At 34.3% G+C, this 23,789-nt stretch overlaps 1 protein-coding gene across 1 annotated transcript in view; it reads left to right on the plus strand.

The window, feature by feature from the left end:
- CACNA2D3 (calcium voltage-gated channel auxiliary subunit alpha2delta 3) overlaps window positions 1–23,789 on the plus strand; it is a gene marked incomplete at both ends in the record, with an annotated part of 393,832 nt that overhangs the window by 165,749 nt on the left and 204,294 nt on the right. Inside the window, 4 exons of the mRNA XM_079540355.1 lie at window positions 9,822–9,953; window positions 11,311–11,371; window positions 11,462–11,612; window positions 20,119–20,193. Of these exons, the coding sequence (XP_079396481.1) occupies window positions 9,822–9,953; window positions 11,311–11,371; window positions 11,462–11,612; window positions 20,119–20,193 (419 nt within the window). The remainder of the gene's footprint in view (window positions 1–9,821; window positions 9,954–11,310; window positions 11,372–11,461; window positions 11,613–20,118; window positions 20,194–23,789) is intronic.

Genomic DNA, 23,789 nt, shown 5'->3' on the forward strand with positions numbered 1-23,789 from the left:
GTTTACTTCTCAATACTAGAAGCACTGCAAAAGTAGATTTCAAACTCAGGCTTCACAAATTTTCTTCAAGTTTTGCTTGATCACTTTAAAGACTGGTAAAGAATATCATCTGTGTCAAATGGCATTTTCATTGCATGATTTTAGCTGCACGTCAAAGGATGAGTTTAGGCACTACAAGTCAATAAATGCAGGCTGTTACCAAAAGTTTTGATTGCATAGGAAAAAGTCTACTGCATGTAATAGAGCCTTCTGTAGAAGATATTGAAACATGATGAACCACAACCATTTTTGATTAAGAGACTTTTTCAATTTGCTACTTAAAAATAGCTATGAATATTGCTCAGTCATACTTTCCTATCAACTCCTTCCAAGAGGCTGTCAAAATAAAAATTACCTATTATCTGGAATATTAGAACCAAAAAAAATTCATTTCTCAAGTGATGCAGAAAGGCTATAATCTGCAACTAGCAGATACATAAAACCGCTTTCCTGCAAGGTGTGAAATTAAGAAATAAAATCTTGTCTGTCACTGTCGTATATGATTTTATGGACTATGCTTCTGAAAATTCAACATCCTGGAACTGTTATTTAAACAGTGATAGCCACATATTGTCCTGGGCCACTATATTTATGTTTTGAAATCCTTCCCATGAATTGTTTGTCTTCACGTTTTCAGATCTTTAGGACAGTGTTTGCACTGTCTTCCTAACTTTGGTCATTGTTTAATTTAAAAGGAATTTTGTTAGTCTGATTTAGTCAAGGTTGCAGAAAATTTCCTATCTTCCCATATTTCTTTGTTTTAACTCTTACTGGCTATTGGACAAAGATACACAGACTTCTCTACTTGTTCCGTCTGGTTTTGCTCAAATTCTGCCTCAGATCCAATTCCCAGAGTCTCTTTGGGCTGCTGCTTTGTTCTTGCAAAAGGCTTTTGCTTCACATATATAGTTTTTTAATTCCCTGTACTGAACAACAAGCCTTTTGGAAATGCTGGCATCGCCGTGCAAGATGTGTATTGTGCTTTATCTTTCTTGTATCCTAGTCTGTGTCTCTGGCTGTGGATCTAATCTATACATTTCTAGTACATCCACATCACCATGGCAACTAGATGTCAGATACAAGCTACACGGTAACATTAGGTTTTTATATTAAAAGCCCTATTCTCTACCACTCCTTATTCAGCAGCTGTTGCTTAGTTACTTGGGGCTGGGCTTTGTCTTGACAAATGTGAGCCTGTGAAGGTTTGCTAATGTGCACTATCTTAGATATAGTTTTAAGAGACTTTTTGACCTGAGAAACCTCTATTAATCATGATGTCTTCCATACGTCCTTGTTACTTCCTGAAGCAAGACGGTAATAACAATTTACCACTGATCTATAATGGTAGAAAATTACTCGGTCTTCTTTCATCTTTCCATTTTCTTTATTACACTTTTTTTCTGCTGAGTATTAGCTTGTCTGATGGTTGGATGGAAGCTGTGGAGTCAGCATTTCAGCTCCTGTGGTAAAGAAGTGGAAGCAGGAGCTACTTCATGCTGTTCCTACCATTCATTTGGATCTGTGTTAACCCATATATGTGGTAACTCATATATAATGGCACATCCATAACATGCATTGCACCTCAACTGAGAGCATTAGCAAGGCTCCTGCAGATAATGAATCTTGTTACAAGGATCCTTGTTAGCTTATGCTCTGCCATGCTAGTTCAGCTCATTGACTTCCAGCACCAGAACAGGTACCTTGATATTGCTATGCACTGCACGTACCTGGATATGTTGCATGAATAAGCTAAGTGTGAGCACAGGGATCTCTGTTGCCTCAGTGTCCATGACCATGAACTCCCGCTGGGTTCTGCTGATTTACCTCTGCAGAAAGTATCTCAGGTTTGTATGTTCAACTTGAATTTTTCTCACACTTTCGCAACTAATCTGGTTGACTTTGAGATAATGTGGTATTGGAATGACCAATGGCAGTGACAGAAATGGCACCTTTACCATTTGCAGGGCAAGAGTGTGAATTATGATATATATATATATAGATAGATAGATAGATAGATATAGATATATGTTTTTTCCAAGAATAAAGTAAATGAAATTCAAAAATAAAAGTAACTGATGATTGGATGAGAATGGATGGATAAGAAGCAAGGTATTGGCAACATCTCTTTGAATCGATGATCTAACTGATGTTTCAGAACTGACTGAAGTAAGATGCAATTGGTTGAGACTTTAAAAATAGTTTTTAATTCAAGCAATATTACTCTCCATAATCTCAACATTGCTGATTTGGGGGCATGACATGTTTGGGATGCTAATTGGAAGTGAGTTGGATAAGTTACTTCAGCTTCGCTTTTGATTATCTTGGAAATTCCCCATTTTACCCAAGCATGCCTCAAGTCAGACAGGTTCTCTCCTGGCCTGTTTACAATCAGCATCAGTGAATGAAAAGCATCTTAAACATCTTAACTCTCATTTTGCGAGACAGAAGTTTTCGTTGTTGTTGTTGCCTTATACATGAGTTTCACACCTGAAGCAGAAGTTAGTGCCAAAGCCAGGCATTCTTTATTTAATGAATCTGTCTGCAGAAAGATACAGAATTCTTTTTCCATCATTAGCAATAGGAATAAATTCTACCCAAGCAACTTTTGGAAACTTCAGCAAAGGTGCTACTGTCTCGCCCTGGAAGCAGTTACTTTGTCTTTCTATGGAGCATCTCTTGAAGGCTTTCATTCTTCAGTAGCTTCTGGTGTGGAAACTGATTCCCTCTCTTTTCCTGAGCAATATACATTTTAAAAAAATACACTGAAAATGAATTATAACAGATTTGTTCTCCTTCAGAGCACTAAGTTTTCTTACTTGTAAACACAAGTTTTTCATTATTTTAATGATAATAAGCAATCAGAATATGTTCTGCTATTGACTTAAAATAGCAACCAGGTGTGGAGTATATTAATGAAAAAAATTTCATTATTCAATACATTCCATGGATACATTAAATACAATTCAATGGATTAAGTTTACCTGCTATAAATACACTGGGGAATTTATTTTTCAGTTTGTTTTCTTTACTTAAAGATTTTTCAAGACTTTATTTCTCCCATGAACTATGTTGGGAGAACATTTTTATCTTTACGCTTAAAAGTAATTGACTGGGTTGGTCTGGGTTCCTGAAAACCTTTAGTGCTGAATATTAGAAATCATTTGATTAAATGGTTGTAAAGAAAATGGAAAAGTTGTAGCTTTTTTTCAATATGGAGTAAACGAGATTGCCATTTACAGAATCATAGAAGTCTCTCCAAAGATGCATTTTATTCATTTTGTATTTATTTTGTCTAGTATTTTATAATAGAGTAAATATTTCCCTCTCTATCCTGCCACATAACACAGATTAATCTTAGATTTTTCTTGGATCTGTTTTGTGTGAAGAGGAGAAAAGGAGGCCTGCTCTTCTGGTCAAGTATTAGTACGATTGGCTAGAATGTAAACTGTTTCAGAGTACCATTTGGCTAAAATCCTACAAAGATATTTTTACACTGTAATTTATTTATCTAGGTGTCTTTCTGCAGCTTTTACTTGGCACGTTCCTAAAGGAGCAAATAATGTTAAGAATCCATAAGTGTTTTTGTAGTGTATTTGTCCCAAGATGCATTTGTTCATCTGCTCAGTGTTTTCAGTATTAGGTTTTAATGTCAGCTTCAGAGGTATTGAACAAAACTTTCTCGTATCAGTGAGGCTTTTTCCAACTTTTTGTTTGAGTAGAACTTCCATTTCCATTCAAATGATGCAAATGTTAATTTCTGCAAGAAGAAAGAATGATAAATGGCTCTTAAAGCAGCATTAAGAGAAGATTGACTTGAGAGAGTGAAATGCAATTATTTGTCACGATAATAGGTAACTGGTCTTATTGGTGGTAATTAACATATTCATATTGTGTTGATACTCCCAGGAACGTATCAATAGATTTTTAAATTGTTTAGTTTGTGGTTGTAATTTTACAGGCTACAGCATTACCCTCTGAAGTTTCTCATGCCTCCATTTGTTGTACACAACAGGTATGTTCTGGTGGACGGACTTTAACAAGGACTTTAATTCAAACTCTTATTATGGGACCTCCTTGCATTGTGTGGTGTAATTAAGTTAGCCCTTTTCTGTAGTTCTATGTCTCTCTCTGGTTATCAAAGCAATAGAAATTTTACATGTATTGTAAATTGTAAATTTACAGTTTGTATGGCCGATTTTTAAACAGTTTTAGTAAAATTTTGTGAGCAAGTCTATCCTTAGGCAGTTTCTGCAAGGATGACTTCTATTTCAAAGGCTGTACCTTGGCTTTGTCATATATCACTTTGACAACAGCTCTGCTACAGTTGCTTCTTCTGGTATGTTGTGCATTAAACATCTTACAGCACAGTTGGCTTCATTTAGCAGCAGTCATGTTTGCTTTCTTTTCCTGTAATTTGCAATATGTTCCACTGGCTTCCTGTGTTGTTTGTTCTGATGCTTTTTCCTGCCCTGCCACTTGTATGGATTTAGATTTCCTGATCCATCAGCCTCTTCAGAAATTTCTTCTTCCCATCTGTTCAGAACTGGATGTTTTCTCATTCTTTAATTTTGTTTCTGCAATTAAATTGTTGTATCTAGAGGGTTTCCATTTGATTTAATTCCCATGACCTGAGCACTTGTCTTCTCTTTCCTACCTGGAAAATTTATTTCTAACGACATTTTTTCATGTGTTTCACTTTTTCTCAGTCATACCATGGCATCCTTCTGCTCTGCCAAGTGTTATTTTCTTAACTGTCTTTCAGTTTTCATACTTTTCAATTAGTATCCTGCAGAAATATGGAAAGGGGTATGTTCTTTTAAAAATACAGAAATACCCTGTTTTCTGTGGTCACATCAATTTATGGTTTGATTCTCTCATCACTATGGGGCTTCGAATTCTCCTAAGCTTTTATGGCTTTTTATTAACTTAAACTGTATTAGTGATAACAGTAACTGCCCTATGTGCTCAACTTGTGAGACAGCAGCACTTACAGGAGAATCTTGGTAGTTCATCTGGGGGATGGACAACGTGTGACTTCTGCTTCAATAAAGAATAAGTAAATAATAATAGTAATTGTTCACTTTAAACATTTACCTTCCTACTGGTTGCTTTTAGCTGTTATGTCTGTTTTAAGTTAAGCAGGGCCAAGCCAGGTCAGGCTCTGAATGGGTATCCTCAAAGGTAGTTGTTTTGCTGCAGGAAGTTTCTTATAATTCAGTAGGCAGCAATCTCTTCTAAACGAGGACTGAAACTCTCCTCCAAAATTAGTGTTGGGAGGACTTTACTACTGAACTCCTGTATTGCAAGTGGACTAAAATTGAATCTCAGATCATCTTGTTCACTTAATAAATAAATAAATAAATAAAAAAACAACCAAACATTCACCATAAACTCAGTGTGAGAATAAACACATCTGGCAATATTCCAATTCTTCTACTGCCATTTCAGAGAAGAGGGGAAGTGTTATTAGAGAAATGTTGGAAGCTGAAACAACTACATAGCTACCACTGTGTCTCTATGCAATCATGCTCTTGAAGTCTTTACTGCCCCATGTATATATGAGAAGAGAGTGTGATTTTTGACGTCATTGGTTCATGGATCTCAGCACATGAAGCAAAATAGGCAATCACTTTCTTTTTTGTCTGCAGTGCTTTGATGTGTGAGTTGATGCATCCACAGTACCCAGTAGACGGGGAGGCTGGGTAAGAATGAATAAAGCAAAGCCAGTTGCCAAAATTGGCATCCAGCCCCAGCTCTTGAATATTGGACCACCCTGAAAAGCATTCATATTAGGGTTGAGTAGTATAATTATTAGATTGTTGGTCTATGTCCCAGTAAAGTATGTGATTTTGTTATTCTTTAAAATATGACCAGACTAAATATGTTGTCAGTGTCATCAAAACTAAGCTAATATTGTCGCTATCTTTGAGCCAAAAGAGTGCTGGATTTTGCATTCTTTTCCAGTGCTTGGTCCTATAGGCTGTGCTTGTACTGCTTCATTGTATGACAGCATTGTTCTGCAATGTTAGGGGCTGTCCTTAAGGTCAGATGCAGCAAAGAACACCATTTTGGATGCCAGAATCTTTGACAGTTTTCCCTGAGAAATTAATGATCACATTACAAAGGCAATATGCTAAAGGAAAAAACAAAGAATTACTGGTAACAATTTTTCTTTATAATAAAGCAGACCATGGGAAGAAAGGGTAGTATTCTGCATTTTCTTCATAGTAACTGAATTCCGCAGCTGGTCTTTTCCATACAGAAAAAACTAAAGAGCAAAAGGCATTATGTGTTATTTTATTTCTGTAGCCTTATCTCACTGTAGATATTTTTACAAATTCTGTGTATTAAAATACTTTCTGCTGTAGCATTAACCTTTGTCATGCTGTTGTACATCTTTCAGTCTGCACAGCTTGGTTGCCTTTGTTGAGTCTTCAGTCCTTTTCATAGGGTCAGCAGTATCTGTGACAGCAGTTTAATTGTTACATGCAGTTATACTGTTATTTCCCCTTTATATTTCACATTCCTGTCAATGTTCCTATTTTCTTGAGGCTAGTTTTTATTAAATATCTACACAAACAGCAGTGGAACAAAACGGCATATAATTGCAAGCAAACCTATCTAAGATGCCAGGGAAAAGAAATACTTGTATTTACCTGTTATTGCCAGGAAGCACAAACAGAAATTGTGTTTCAAGATGTGTGGCAGGAACTGTTTGCACTTATTGTCTTTGAAACACCTCTGTAACATCACAGAAATGATTTTGCATTTGTATTGTTTTTTTTCTTTTTTTTTTTTTTTTTCCCCTCCCCAGATTCCTAAATGTTCACAAGCACTTAGTTCCATGCCAATGTTGGTAATGATTTTGGGGATACAGATGACATTCACCTGCATTATGAAAACAATGCTGTTTTCAAATGAAGTAGTCGGGGTAACGTCAGTAGAATTACTGAAACTTAGAACTGCCTAGAAGCACATAATATGATAATGTATCTGCTATTAGATAATATTTTAATGAGGCTATAAATTGAGAGCTCAGATGCATTTCGGGTTGTACAAATCCGAAGAGATGCATTCATCAGACATAACCAAATTTACAGCAAGGATTTTGGTTTGGAGATCATTCTACCTGCAGATACAGCATCCAGAGAGAGATGATTTCCACTTCTGGGCTATCTGCCTGCAATTGGTGCTCTGGATAAATTTTTTCCCCCACTCTATTCTTTCTCCAGTATAATAAGGATTAAACTATGACCTAATTTATTTATTACCAAAAAAAAAAAAAAAAAAAAAAAAAAGTTTGATGCATAAAATGTGACTTATAGATTGCTCTTGGCGTATTGTAGAAATAACATCCAGTATAATAGATATGCAGGTTGTAGGAAGGTAGTGAATTGCCACCAGGATTAATTTTAAAGGAATCTGGTCATCACAGATTGCATTTTAATTGCACTCTCTTGTTTAATATGCTTGCTTAATGCTCCTTTCAGTACAAAAAAAAATAAAAATCCTATTAGTTTCAGTGTCATTGAATTAATATTTTAGGCGATCAGCAAACATTTGGATGATTAGTGCTTAGAGCTGTCAACATAATGCAGAATATAGACTCAAATAATCATGTTAAAGGAAAAAAAATTATGGTTGTATTTCTCTATTCTCTAATTCATAGTGTATATATATATATAAACACAGTAAGCAGCACCTCATGGATGGGCTAATAAAAGTAATCTGCTACCATGGTGCTATGGATAATTTAATATAAATGCATTTTAAAAATAGCTTTATATATATATTTATTATATAAATATGTATCTTAAATGCCAGTAGGTGGATGTTAGATTCAGTTGAAAGCTTAACAGCATGGACAGTTAAGGCTTGTCTCATGATCTGATGGAGATGATGTGTATATAGAATCCAAATTAAATAATCTTTGAGTGGGGAGTCAAAGTGAAGGTTCTGCTTAGCTGAGGGCACTGTGGCACAGATCACCTAGGAAAGGGCATTAATGCTTAGCCTCTGAGGAATGCAGGATAGAAGATACCTGATCTGCTCAATATTGCAAAGAAATATTGTAAAATGTGCAGTGTTGGAATGAGATTCAAATACAAATTGCAAAAAAACCACTAGAGATTATTTTAAATGTAAGATAAAGTGTAATTATTCAATTTAGGATCAGTGTGGCTTTTCAGTCATACTGGTAACTGAAGGGTGTATGAAGAACTTAATGCCCTATTGATTCTGAGAACAGCTTCCAGTTCCTACAGGACTTTCCTAGAAACACCTCAGCGACTCAATTTCTCCATCAGAAGATGTGAATAAGATTGCAGTGGACTGAGAAAGGGATTCTCACTTCAGAACATCACTTCTCATTTAATGTTTAAATGCTGAACAGTGAATCTCAGCCCAATCAGTATTTTGAGGTGCTGAAATATTTCTGAAAACTGATGACAGATCACACGATAGCAGTCTGGACAGTTGATTCCTGATGTCTCAATCACTGCTTGTTATTGGAGACTTGGAAATACCCAGACAGTGGTTCTTGCCAGCTAGACAAAATTGAAGAAGTACATTGGACTGATGACATTTGATGCATTTGATTGGATTTTAAATGTATATCTCATCTCCTAGATAAACAAATAACTGTACAAGACATACTTTAAAAACAAAATCTGTTTTCTTGACCTTGACTTTTCTTGACCAAAATATTTAGATGAAAGTAACACTTAAAGATATGTAGCTCAGATGTTTCACTTTCTGTACTGTTTTTCTTGACGAGTGTAAGGAAAGATAACAATTTATCTTACCCTTACTCCATTCCATTAAAATCACATTCTGATCAGTCTTTTTGAAATGAGTAAAGTCCCATTATTTCATGAGTTAATGAAAGCATTATTTCAAATGTTTGAACAAATGTTAGTGTGCATGTACACTTCTATAAATGAAATAATACATCTGTGGTTTTAATTCTGTGTATTGCTTTCTCCATTACTGATTTCATGTACAGATTGAATTGGGAATGCAATATATCCTAATTGCTTCTCATCTGTCAACTACATTTGACATCACAGTTTGAAGTTGAGTAACTTCCTTAGATGTGTTCATTTACTCCTGAAAACCAACTGCAACATAAAAATGTACTTGAGCAGTCTGGGTTTGCAGGAATTGCTGCCTGGGGGAGTTACTAGGATGTAATAAACAGAGATAACTTATTTTCAACATCAAGGATTTGTTATGTACTTCTCATTCTCTCTTTCCTTCTCTCTCTGGGGGTCAAAAATAATAGGATGTTGTTGTGAAATCTGGGTTCAGTGCTTTCCGAATACAATTAGTGTTATATGCTATAAGATTTTGTGTTTGTTGTATGCCATTAATTCGCCCAAGTATGAAATAAGAAGTATTTTACTTTATGTTCTCACAAGTGAACTTTCAAACAGAGTAATACTGACCTTGCAAAATTGAAGATTAAAAGAAATGTATAAAATGTTGCTATGAGACATTCTAAGCATTTAGGGAAAATAAATAAATAATCTATCCTTAGGTTTACTCATTTAAGTTCTCCAAAAAAGTGATATAAGAGTTCCAAATAAATGGCCTACTTAGCAATTTTAAGTAAGTTATTTACAAAATGTACATGGTTTCTATTTGTCATTTGAACCATACTTCCACAATGTAAGTATTTGGAATCTCTTAAATGATGCAGGAAAGTGAAATATTTTGCATTTACGGGATTTTTAGGGTAACGAATAAGCTGAAAATGGTAAAGAGTTTTTTTCTCTCCTTAGATCCAGCTATTGTAAATGGAGTTTATTGGTCAGAATCCTTAAATAAGGTCTTTGTTGACAATTTTGATCGTGACCCTTCTCTCATCTGGCAGTACTTTGGAAGTGCAAAAGGATTTTTCAGACAGTATCCAGGTAAGCATAATAGAGGTTACAGAGAAACAATAAACAATGTATGGCTGCACGTTTCTATGGATCACTGTCACAATTTCACAGATACTTGGAGGTTCAGTTTTACTTATGTAGTTTTCAGAGAGAGATTCCTAATCAACATTTTAATGTTCCTTTTTCTGCTAATTTTCATTTCTAAATGTAGCCCCTCAGATAAATCTTGCATATTGTTTATTTGCATATACGCAGGTGACTGACTTCTACATTGACTGTAGAGAACAAAATAGACCATTCGTATAGCACTGAACTTAGATAACATTGCTCTATCAAGACAAACAATACAATTTAATTGCAATTTATTCCATTCTTGCATAGATAATAATGTGTTGTCTTGCATTTAAAGATTTCAAAAGTTTGTTTTAAAGTTACTTCTACATAGCTTGTAATAAAATGTGGCAATGCAACTTATTTCTATGCAGTAAATTAAATGAATATTAAATATTATGTTTACATATAACTGCATATCAAATTTGCTACATGCTAAATGCAATAAGATGCTAAATAAACTGATCCTCAATTTCTGCAACTTTGGGTCAGGCTCATAGATGAAAATGTTCTTTTAGCTGACAGTTTAGCAACAAACTGTTGGTTGGTTGGTTTGATTTTAGACCTGAAATCTCAAGTTTAATTTGAGCCATACTATACTATAACCCTGTATGTCTCAAAGTGGCTGAATTGAATGTAGGTTATGTTTGTATTAATTTTAGATTATGACTGAGTTCTCAAGCTGTATGACCCTGAAGAATAGAAAATGTCTTTATTTTAAAGGCGGTAACTTGTTTTAAAAAAAAAAAAATTGGACTTTTTTTTTTTACCATATTTTGCTTGACTCACAGCCTCAAGGTACTAGACGTAGTGACTGGTCAAAACACAAAATGTGCAGCCTGTAAGTGCAGCTGCAAGCAAGTACAAACTATTATCAAGGTAGCAAGTATAGCTGTATAGCAATACCTGCTGAGATCACCCATGAACTGTAAGTACTCATGGCTTGAAAGGAACTTGGCCAGCCTGTCTAGAATCTGGACAGCACTGGAGACCAGGTTACAATATTACTTCAGTGACACAAATATGGAAAGCATGGAAAGATTGAAGAGGTTTTCAGCTTACAGTAGGCTAAAAAGGAGTGAGGAAGCCGTATTGTTTCTAGCAGTCCTCTGTCATTACTGTTTTCCAGCATTTTCTATATTATAATAGCATTGACTGTGAGATAGATTGAAGTATGAAAATGTTAAATGCTGCTTTGCCACAATATCATAGAGATGTTTTGAGCAGTTACAACAAAATGTTGTAATTTAATCTTTTCATGTCTTTGTCTAAACAGGAATTAAATGGGAACCTGATGAGAATGGAGTTATTGCATTTGACTGCAGAAATAGGAAATGGTAGGCAATTGATGTATATTATATTTAAGAAATGGGGAATTTAAGAAGTTCATTATTTTAAGGAACAAGATGTTTTGTATTTTGTATTAGGTACATCCAAGCAGCCACTTCTCCAAAAGATGTGGTAATTTTAGTAGATGTCAGTGGCAGTATGAAAGGACTTCGCTTGACTATCGCTAAGCAGACAGTTTCATCTATTTTGGATACCCTTGGAGATGACGACTTCTTCAATATAATTGCTGTGAGTGTCTCGAATTTTTCTCCCATTATTTTTTTCCATCTTTTGTTGCTATCCATTATATTTTACATCACACAGTAAACTTGAAAAATGCTGCAGGCAAGTGATTGTTATAAGATGGCATTTGTAGCTACTGGACAAACTGATTTTCTGATGCAAGCCTCTTCAGGTGATGACAGTGTTTTCAAACTCTTGTTTTCTATGAGTTGCAATCCAAAGCCCCTTAAGCTGTCATAAGATTGGGAGCAGCAAAGAATAGCAATCTGTTTTGTAGTTTGTTTGAACTTTTCACATTACCTTATTTTTTAATTTGGGGATTTCTTCCTCATCTCAACTGTTTTTATCTTACAGATTCTTCAGTAAAGTGCAATATACAAAATGGTGATTGTGTAAAAATTAATATAATTAGATGTTAGCTCTTGCTGAAGCTTGCATAGCAAGATAAAATGTCAATTTACCTCCCAATTTTTATTTTTTTTCTCAGTGTGAATTTAAAATGTGCTGTATGTGTACTGAGTTAATTGAGTTTCAGAAATGTGAGATGCTCATGAACCACAACTCTAAAGCATGCTAATGAATATAAGAAGCCACTGCATGCCACCGTTTTGCTGACCTATTTTAAATCTACCATTTTTATTTCTAATATTCACATTTTTCTTCTAATTATAACGAAACACTTAATATTGATAATTAAGTCAATCCACATGCTACTGCCCAAAAGTGCAGTTTAACCATCTATAAAATTGTCTGAAAAGCGATGCCTGATATTTAGCTTTAAAGATTCATTAAGTTCCAGGACATTTTTTTCCACGTTGACGCTATGATATGACATTATTTTGCAAATAACAGCAAGGGTTTTTTTGAAGCTTTATGGTGAGGTATTACTGCTGCTTTCATACAGTGATAATTTAGATCATAAATAGTACATAATGTTTTGATGTATCAAATAGTATTCACACATTTTAAATAAATAACAAGAGAGTGGTTTTACAGTTATTTAAGCATAATGAGAATAATGTGGGTAAGGGTGGTTTGACCATGCCCTAAACTGACATCACAACTGTGATTTGGCGGGGGAGGAATTAATGGTTTAATAATTTTCCCTTTGTGGATATTGTTTTGCTTATAAGCAGTAAGATAAAACAATTGATTAGTACATGGTTTTTTCATGCATCTAAATCCTAAGAATGTTTTTAACTATCTTACTATCAAATGCAAGGATTTTGGCTTTCCCTTGTTGCAAGGGAAGCATCCTTTATATTCTAATGTACATGATACCATTAATATGAATGCAAATCATTGAGATTGTCCTCCAACACAACTGTGATTAGTGTTAATTTAAAAAGCCACCATAATAAGAAGTAAAAACATGTCAACTAAGTAATTACTAAGACATTTGACTTGCCATTTTTAGTGCGTAATCTCTGATTTTTTTACAACTCATAACAGTTATTATAAGCGATGTGGAAAGACTACAAAATATTTATGGGAAGAGGTTTTCTTGTTGTTTTTTGTTTGTTTGTTTGTTTGTTTTGTTTTTTTTTTTTTTGTTTGTTTTTTTATTTTGGGAAAAACAAAATGTTCATCTACAAAAAAGAATGTGAAGCAAGGACCCAAAGCAAACCTTTTGCTGAAATAATAGTACTATGTACAAATATTTCAGTATGCTTAAGTATGAAGGAATGTCATATCTTTAAAACTGTAATTGAAAATAAACAGAGCTGTGCTTAAAAAATTGTTCACAGTGGCACAGGGCAGCTCATGGCCCCCTTCCACAGCTCCCAACACTGCAGCCCCTCTTGCTTGGTAGTATAGGAAATTCTTATAATAAGAGATGTAATTACTATGATAATTATAGCATGTGTACTAGGTGATTTCTTCATCTAAAGGTTTCGTTTTTTTTGTTTTCTATTCTGTAGCCTCTTTCAGGGTAATTATGTTTATTTGCTGAAATAAGCAGGAGTACTGACTGAGAGTGCAATTTTATTCTTATCGGCTCAGATGTTCAGTTTCGGTAGGACACTTGTGGGATGGTTGCTGTGCAAATACGGCCCTGCAACTATTCACTTTTCACTATTCACAAAGAGGTACTGCAAAGATGGAGAAGGCTGTGACAGGATTGGCAGTGAGTGGGAGAGGTGTTATTCTGTCATATGGAAGAAGGGTTTTAAGGAGTTGTTTTGAACTAAATATCACAAAATAAACCTCGCTGTCTCCTCACAAGGCAAAAGTGATAATTTAAAGAAAGCACACAATTTGTTTGCTTGAAAATGTAACAAGCTGTTAACAGCAGTGATGTAAAGAAGGCAGCCGACCTTTCTGTGAAGAATGGCGTAGGTAGGCTGGCACTGCATTACAGACTCCTTTTAAAACGCGCTGTGTTAGAGGAAGGTATACTGAGGGTCTGCAGTAAAGCCAGGGGTACTGTGACTAATGCTCAGCAGAAATGACTTCTGAAGCACTGATAACAGCCAATACCTGAAATGCCTGTTCAGATGGCTGCTCTGTGAGACCTGGGACAAAAAATGCAGTATCTCCTTCTCTTCCCAGGTCAAATTGTGAGGCAGAATAACTCTGGACAAGCAATGCATATGTAAGATTAAGTGAAAGTTTTGAACCTTAACAATCGTATGGCTTTACTATGCACAGTGATTAATGGAGGACTCTTATGAGGAAGTGTGTCAGGAATTAGGAGTCAGATGGATTAAGAAGTTCACTCACCCTAAAGCATGCCTGCATTTTGAAGGAAAAGAAGGAAATAAAAGGAAAATAGTGATGAAAGATGTGATAGAGGACTTAAAGATAATCAACAGGCAGAATGAAGCTAGCAGAAGGTTTACACAAACAGATGAGAAACTTCTGTGTTTGTTACAGGAAAGAAGGAAGAACACTTTTAAGTTTACCAAAAGAGTAGATGAGATTAGGGAAAGGCGAGATGTTTTATAATTTATCTGTTGAAAGAAGGCAGGCTTTGTTTAAAAAGTGTCAGGGTTGATAAGTGAGAAAACAGAGCAGCACTGTGGGAGCAGGAATGAGTTACCTTGTAAAAGGCAATCGGGTGGCAAAGATCACACATCTCTTATGGAGCTCAGTCTCAAATCTTTGTTCTGTGCAAAAGTTGGACTGCTGTAAGCCAGGGTCAAGTTTGGAAAGAAATTGAGCATTGAAGAAATAGTTATATATATCAATAGAAGAATGGGGAGTGGAGCTTAGTAAATGGAACACTGAAGTCTGAAAAGCATTTGTGCAAAATTTGTGGTTGTCAAATCTGTTTTTTATTCTCCCTTTACAATATTTCACTGTACAAGAAGTTTCTGAAAAAAATTTCAGTTTGCTTTTTGTGTTGTCATACAATTCTGCATTCTGTACACAAAAAGAAATTGAGAATTCTCATTAATGATAATGGGAGTTATGATCAGTACACACTAAACATCGTTAAAAATTCAGTTGACACTTAAAAATATTCAGTAAAGTAGAGAAAAAAACAAAACCTGCCAATCCCGAAAGTTACTAGCTATACATTAACTGGTTGATTCATATCCACGTCTATTTGATTTTTCACTAAAATACCTATCTAACTTTATAAGAAAAAGAAAGCAAAATTCAGTGCAAGTCTTTCCAGAGAGTAAACATAAAAACATAATGTTAAAGATCATTTCAGTTTTCATGTTCAGTTTGGAAAATCTATCTGAAATTGATGGACTAGATGATTGAATTGCAAAAAAAAAAAAAAAAAAAAAAAAAAAAAAACAAAAAAACAAAAAAACACAAAAAAAACCTGTTGAAACACAAGACAAATTTTGTGCTGCCTTTGTTAAAATTTAAGGTCAGTTTACTGGTACATGAAAGATGCTGGCAACAAGAGAAAAGGCATATTTTTCCAATTCACTTTGAAGCATAACTCCAAGTCATGCATTAAATTAACAATATTATCATAAAAGAAGTACTAATTCTGTTCAGTGTTGAAATTTTTCAAATGCTTTTATAAAAAATGTAAACTCTACATTAAAAGAATGAAATATTAACTGAGCTGAGAATGCCAAATCAATTTTAATGCTGTTGTCACGCCATATTAGGAAAATATATTAGAGGAGTATTATTTGTTCATTCAGAGCACAGTAGCGTAGTTCCTGGTTTCAGTTTGCTGAATTTTCCATTGTAAGTATTTTCTGTGTTGTCCCGTTAAGTCCTTGCATTCATTCAGAATGTTTAAACCTATTTTTTTAACTGACCTGAGTAATCAGATTCTGTGTAGGTAACACAGCAGGAGACTGAGCGAAGGGAAAGCAGCCAATTGTCAATCTCCATATAACTGCTCCAAGCCATGGGCTGTGTTTGTATGTGTGTGGGAATGCTAGGACAAGCTTGGAAATACCTGAACAAGAATTAAAGGAATTGGTTTGGCTTCGTTGTTTGGTCTTAGGGTGGGCTGAAATGGATATCTTGAGTTGTGTGAAATCTTTTATCTGTGTTGTTGCACAACACAATATGAAAGTTATTTGTTTCTGTGGATCTTGTTCCAGACTGCTGTGCTAAAGAATAAATATGCAAAATGCTGAAATAAATGCAAACACTTGCATAGGTTTAGAGCCACATCTTCTCATATTTTCAGAGTATGGATAGTATCTGATTATACAAGATAAATCAGCAGCTGTCTGTGATTCTTCTTAGTTTGGCCCACTCATTCTGTTTTATGCTATGCCAAGAAACAACTAGATTGGCAAAATAATGTAAATTAATAAAGCAAATAAATGTAAATAAATAATTTAATACTACTAATAAAGTAATAATAATGTGTCCTCAGGTGTTTAAATTATAAGAATACTTAAAGCAGACTAAGGTTTTAAGAGGAGATCGTAAACCATGTTAATTCTTCTCCCTCCCTAGTGAAGCACAGGCTATACACAGATTTAACCCTCTATGCTATAGCAGTGCAGATATCACATCTGCAATGTGATAATGATTTCCTATGGTTGCATGTATGGATATGGTACTGTGTAACGTTAAGAAATATCAGAAAAGCTGAATGTAGTCTTCTGCTCAAGTAGGTGAATTTTGTAGTAGGTTATATAAAAATTGAGTACTCACAGCTTTGAACTAAAGGAAAAATCTCTATTTCAAAAATCTCCTTGCCCAGGGATTAACAGATCTGTATCAGGTATTGCTGGCAAAGTTTCAGCAGTTAGTAACAAGCCTTTTTATTGAAGATCAAGAAGCAAATTCATTTAAATATGAAATTCTACATGTCCTAGAAAAACTGCAGAACTGAGTTCAAATTGCTGTGAAAGTTTGTGAGAAGTATGTGGAGGTTTCCTCTAGATTGAGAAAATTCTGGAATGCCTTTTTTTCCTTCTACTCTGAAAGAAAGTTTGATAAGTTTAAAAAAATTATCATTAATAATACCGCAATATATTCTACAAAAAGACCAAAACCATTTAATATGTGCTTGAAGCACAAGCTGAGTATTTTACTGAAGCTGAGAGTTGTACTAGAAGTCTTACTACCCAAATGTGCCAGTTTAAGCAGCAAACTCTTCTTGAATGGCTCCACGTGTTGTATCACCCTTTTTTCGGTTTTTACTGAGTTAGGAAGATGTTTGCTGCTTGGGGAATTCCTTTGGGAACTGAAATGATTTTGTTCAGTAAATTTTTCTATCTAGTAGTATTTTTTTAATATACATAAGGGAAAATAAAGTATATAATGCAGATAGCATTTTTCTTATTGTGCTTTTATTTGTATCTGTACAAGCACTGGCAAATGGAGCACATCCAGGTTATTCTTGCTATCCACAGAACACTGCCATATAAAATATTAATTCTGCATAACTGCATAATTCTTTTTTTTTCCATAAATAGCAGATTACTTAAAATATTCTACAGTGATATTCGCAAGGTGAATTAGATACTACAAGTGCAAATAGTGTCATAATTTGGCAGGGTTTCAGAAGGATGAGTATAGGAAGAAAGTTGTGGCCACGTTCTGTCTGTGCAATTGTACTGCTTATGTGAGAATGAAAATTTTTCTTCTTCCTCTTTTGATTCTGTAGAATGGGACTGCTGAGGGACTTGAAACATCTTTCTGTGACAGTATGGGCATCATTTATACTATGCAGCATAATAATGATAAAGACATTGGGTGAAGATACTGGGCGTCTGTCTGGGTTATGATGTGGCTGGGAGCCATGCAAGCTGTATGTCTGTAGAGATAGCCTGGTGCTTAGAAGTCTGGACTATTTAATTATAATATTAAATTAATTAAAAATAATTACTATTTAATAGAAATTGGGCAGAATGAAATTGTGCTACCTAAGTACAAGCTCTGATAGAGTAGGAACTTGTGATTCATCTGTGTGCTGATGATGATAGATCTGGAAAAAAAGGGCAGTATTAATACAGCATTTAGAACTACGTATTTTGCTGTTATATGTGAGATATTTGAAATGATCATGACTGAGAAAAAAACAGCATAATTCTTTATTGCATGTTGGCTGACTACAGACTGCTTGGTATCATATAAGAAAAAGCATGCCTTTGTTCTAGCTTCCAAAAACATCTACCAAAATCATGCTAAAAGCCCAGGCTTAATCAGGAAGTACACTGATTGAAGAACATGCTAAAAAAAAAAAAAAAAAAGTGTGAAAGCAAGAGAAAGCTTGGAGTAGTGATTGGTGTGCCAGTGTGTGTTACAGGTTTTCAGCGTGTGGTGTAGTATTGGGATATTTTTTTGTATTTCAATAGTATGGAAGGCAGTTTTTACTTTGATCTATAGTAGGAGTTGCTTGGCAGATTTTGCATTACTATTTTGCAGTGTCTGTCAGGAGATGGACTGGAAAGCAGCCTGAAGAGAAACTGCAGCTAAAAGTATATCATTTAGTAGTCGAATGGCTATGATGCTGGGATGCACAGAGGACATTCCCAGTGACTCTCAAGTGTTTCGGTTGTCACTGCCTTGTGTTTTCATATTGGCTTTGGAATAATAGACGTGTTGGCAGGCTCTCATATATTGGAATAACACTGATGGGAATAAAATAATTAGAAAAGCATGCAAGTCTGCTAAAGAATTTTTGCATAAATCCCTTTCTAGAATTTTGGTTTGTTTTTAAACATTTAACCAGCTACTTTGTAGATGTAAATGTTCTACATATCCAGCAGTAGGAAATAAGTTTCTCTGGGTATATACTTCTTTATAGTTAAGGACTGAGTCTGACACAGCACCTCAAGAATAACTTGATGAAATTCTAATTAAAAGCTCTTCCCTTTGCAGCAGTAATTATGTAATTAATTAATTAGTGTGGCAAGCAATGCATTGTTCACATGAATGGTGATGACAGATGTCCGTTGCGGAACAGGTTGCAGCGATCTGTGTTTATGTGTATGTTGTACAGACAAAGGAATGGTGTTAAATTGAAGAGGGAGTCGATCAAATTCACAGCCATAGCAGAAATGAGGTTTTGCAGTGACCAAGAACCTTGTGTAAGCAACAGTCAGAAATGAATTGTTGGAAGACTTTTTTTTAATTCTTGTTGAGATGGAGGAGCAAGTGAGTAAATGCATACGTTAATCACTGGAAATGCTGTCCCTGATTGTTTTTGGCTTAACTTCATATCTTGTCTGCTATGGATGTTCTGATTCACTTAATGTCTGGGAAAGAGTGAAAACAAGTAGAGCTTAAATGCAAAGGCTCTTTGATCTGTGGTAACTTCCAGATTAGAAGAAATTAATAAGAATTAAGTGAAGATCACATCTTTACAAGGGATATCATAGAGTTTTTGAAGGCATCAATTAATCTGACCTGCATTGAAAGGTTTAAGATTTAAACAAGTCGATTTTCAATTAAATCACTAGAGTATCAATAGTTCTGTTAGATCTACTGAATGCAAATGAGGCTGTTCATTTAAATTCTTAAGATGCTTCTGAAAATGAATCTGGACTGTCTAACTTCAACCTTGAAAGACAAGCGGAGAATTCTTTCAGGATCTATCACAGCTTCATGTATCATTGTGCAATGAGTTATTTTGCTTGACTTAAATTCTGACTCTTAAATCCTGATGTATTCAGGATTCAAGCTCACAGACTTTTTAGCATAGTTATTTTGCTATTAACCTTCCAAAATGTGTTAGCCAATGATTCAATTATTTGTCAAGTCTTTTGTTTAATATGTAACAAAGAATTGGGAATTGTGACTGAGATGCATCAAATCCGAATCCTTAATCTCTTAATATTATCCAGATTTCAGCTTGAAGGGTATTTATGCCAGCTAGTGTGTATAGTACACATTACCTCCACCCAAGCTGGCATCTGTTCCATTGAATGCTCCTTTTAAAAATTCTAAACCTCTGAGATATTAAGAAGCATGACAAAGAAAAATGTCTTTGGTCAGTTTTTAAAAATGAACTGAATCCAATTGTTCTTGCTTTATATGCATGCTTCCCTCCAGTTCTAAATCATTACATTGTATCTTTCAAAGCTTTTAATTAAATTTTCATAATGCTTTTTATTTTTCTGAATAGTATAATGAAGAACTTCACTATGTAGAACCGTGTCTGAATGGAACATTGGTTCAAGCAGACAGAACCAACAAAGAGGTAAGGAATGAAAGGAACAAAACAACAGAGAGCTAGCCTGCATTGCCTAAAATGTGCTGTGATGACCTTTTCCTAGTATAATGGATTACATTATTGCAATTAATAAATTAATTATTCTACTTTTGACATTTCTAAGGAATCATGTGCGACTCAGTATGAAGAAAAATATCTATCTAGCTATTTAGATTGATTAATCCTAATTGAAAAATACAGAAATTACTGAAAACACACTTTAAAAAAAAAAAGACTGAGGAATAGGTTGTGTTCTTAAGTCACACTAATACTAAAGTTGAAACAGATATTATTCTATATGAATTGAAAGTGTGACTATTCCAAACAGACATGTCAAAAGAATAATGTATTAATCCAAGAAAATTCAATGTGTGTGCAAATGCATTATATACTACTGACTTTTTTTTTTTTTGAAATAAAAATACACTGTTTATTGAAAGTGTTCTTTGAAGGACTATCACATAATGAATCTACAGTTTAAAGCCTGATTTATTGCCTGCCATTCAAGTGCAGTTGCTCTGTAGAAGCAATACTGCATTGCATGTCTTAGAAGATTAAGATAGGATGGTTTGTACCAAATAAAATTATTAAATTCTGGGTTTAATAAGATAGTTGAAAAGTTCTTGTATATTGAAAGGCTGTTAAAGCCATACCTGTAACTACAGAACTTCTCTGGTAATGAGTGTTGCTTTTGCCTAGATGATACAAAGCTTTTGTCGTGTCTTAAAAGTTTGTCTGTGTCTTTTCTACCAAAGACAGACCAAAGGGTTTCAGCTCAGCACTGAATTGCACTTAGGGTTCAGCTTGACAGTTCATTTTTACTAAAACAGTCAATGAGGCATTGCAGGAAGTAGCAAATATAGCAATGAAAACACATTTCTAAGTGTGTCTATCTTAGATCTTTTCATGTATGCCAAGATGAAATTAAGTTGGTCTGGTCCTGCTAAACTTTATTGTACTACTCACATGGGTTCTTCTTATTTCACCTAAATATACACCAACATTCCACAGGAATTATTCTTCAGGGGCTACTTCGTTAATGTGCTTGATGTTCTTCACTTTTGATTTTTAGGATATCTACATAGAATTTGGTTGCTGAATGGAGCAACGTGAATTGTTGCTAATCATTTCCTGTTGAAGGCCCTTGTTTGTGAACTGTTATGTAGTTTTCTAAAGCAGCACTTTATTGAATTAACCATATGAAAGCTGTGCGTGTTCTAGACTAAAAGCTAAAGATTTAAATATATTCCCAAGATGTATTGTCTGTAATTAATCCAAATACTGATCCTTCCTTCACTCTGCAACTGATCAGAATGCTGATTAATATATACCCATATGTTACTTAATGGCAGATTTATTTTCATTGAAGTAAATAAAAAGTTTCCGTGCTACTTAGATGATGCTCAGATTTTATGAGCTAAGTACAATTTCATGTTCTTCAGAGTAAGCTTCTACATCCTTTCCAGTTAAGTACTATTTTTTTTAATCTGATGTCAGTTTGTGTTTTGCTTTGCCTTTAAGTTGAACAATATATTCAAGGGTTTGGAGAATAACTAAGTGTCATCTTTTTCCATCTTGATGGTTATTGATATCTTTCCCTTGAAAATAAACTTGAGATAGATAGCAGGTCACAGTTGTATGTATTTTTCCATTTCCTTCCTTTCCCTTCGCTCTTTTCTTTTCCCACAGCCGTTTTAATGAATTAAGGTGACAAGTTGAGTTTACTAACTTATTTCTTGATTCATGTAATAAAGGAGCTCAAAAGAGAATTTATGAACCTGAATTGTTTTATTAAATAAGCAAAGTAGCAACAAAGCGAAAGCATGAGTAATATACCTTTGTAACATTCAGCTTAACCAAATAACTAGTTTGGAAAGACATACAATTTTCATGATAGTTGGGGTAGTGAAAGTAGGAAATATTTTTTTAAATGCCCCATCACACTCATGAGAGTGACTTGATCAAGATCACTCCTTGATTACAGCATTATTATCTGTCTGTTGCATTGCAGTAGATTTTTAAAGAGTGTAAAGTAATTTGGATATATCATTATATAATACATAATAAATATAAATTTATAATAAATAATTTTAAAATTTAAGATATTCATACATTTTTACTATGGAAAAGGAAGAAGAGCTGGATAATAAATAGGTTTTCACCTAAATTTCCAACACGTTAATAATAAATTTTTTAAAAAATATTTTCTTTTGATAAGGAGTGAAGATACATTGATAAAAGTGATGATTCTAAGCACCTAAATCTGTTCCTTGCCAGCTTCAAGAACTGCACATACTGCAGTTTTGAGTTGTAAATCTTTGTGTAACAACTTCATTTTTTTTTAAGGTTGGCTTTTTTTTAATACTGTCAACAATCAACAAGGAAAAGTTACTTATGTTTAGAAACATCCACTGGTCTTGATCAAGTTTTTTTGTTTTGTTTTGTTTTCCTAAAATCTTTGATTATATGAAAGCTTATGTTACAGCTTTCTAAGCAGTGTGGATATAATTGAATTTCTGTCAGCTATAACTTCTGAAAGCATACTCCTTTTGAGAAGCCTGACTGAATCAAGTCAATTTTTGTATATTTAGAAAAGGCAAACTTATAACTTCATGTATAACTGTGATGTGAGTGGCATTAATATATATACACCACAAGTTCTACCAAGACACAAAGCAGACATCCCCGTCCAAGGCTTCTTCTAACATATAGTGTTTCTGCTTTCATTTTTACAATGAAAGACTATAGTAATTCGGTTTTGAATTATAATTTACAAGTGATATGGCAGGCATCTGCTTCTTTCAACTTTTTTTTTTTTTTTTTTTTTTTTTTTTTTTTTTTTTTCCAAAGCACAGCACTATTTTTTGTGAAAAAAAGTATACCTGCCTTGGAGGTTCTCTTTGGAGGTGTGGAGATGTACTTTCAGAATTTTGTAATGATTCTTGATTTGCAGAACTTTCTTCAAGTTCTCTTTATCACAAAGATTAAGTCTGTATGTACACTGGGTAGCATAAATGAGGTAGAAATGAATCTGTGACCCTAAATGTGCCTTAGTAATGTGAAGCATGTAATATGAATTTGAATTTTACCGAACTAACTTATAATTTGGCATTAGCATTAAACAGCTGCTACCTTGAAGTGTATCAATTTGCTATACATATATTTAAAAAAAGAGTGGGAAATAGTTCAGACACTGTTCTGTCACCGTCTGCACTTTCTCTACAAATTACAAACATGTGGAACTGCCTATTTTAATACTGGTTTTCTTGGGCCAAGAGGTTTTCATCTTTGAGGAACTCCATGTTGCAATTTACCTACCCCAAAGGAATCGGATGACAATCTGATTTAGTGTAACTCCAGATTTAAAGTAACAATATTACAATATGCATTCCTTTTTTATATGTTTTTTTAATATGCTATATATGGGTTGAGGACATTTCTCTATAAGCGTTTCCATATGAGATATATCATCTTCTAGATGTACACATAGGCACAATAACTCCAAACTAAGTTGAGAACTTACCCGTGCGTAAATTGGAAGGCAAAAATAGACAGGCGTTGCATTTAATTTCTAGTAAACTTTT

The sequence above is a fragment of the Tetrao urogallus genome (assembly GCF_951394365.1).
Source record: "Tetrao urogallus genome assembly, chromosome: 10".
Lineage (NCBI taxonomy): Eukaryota > Metazoa > Chordata > Aves > Galliformes > Phasianidae > Tetrao > Tetrao urogallus.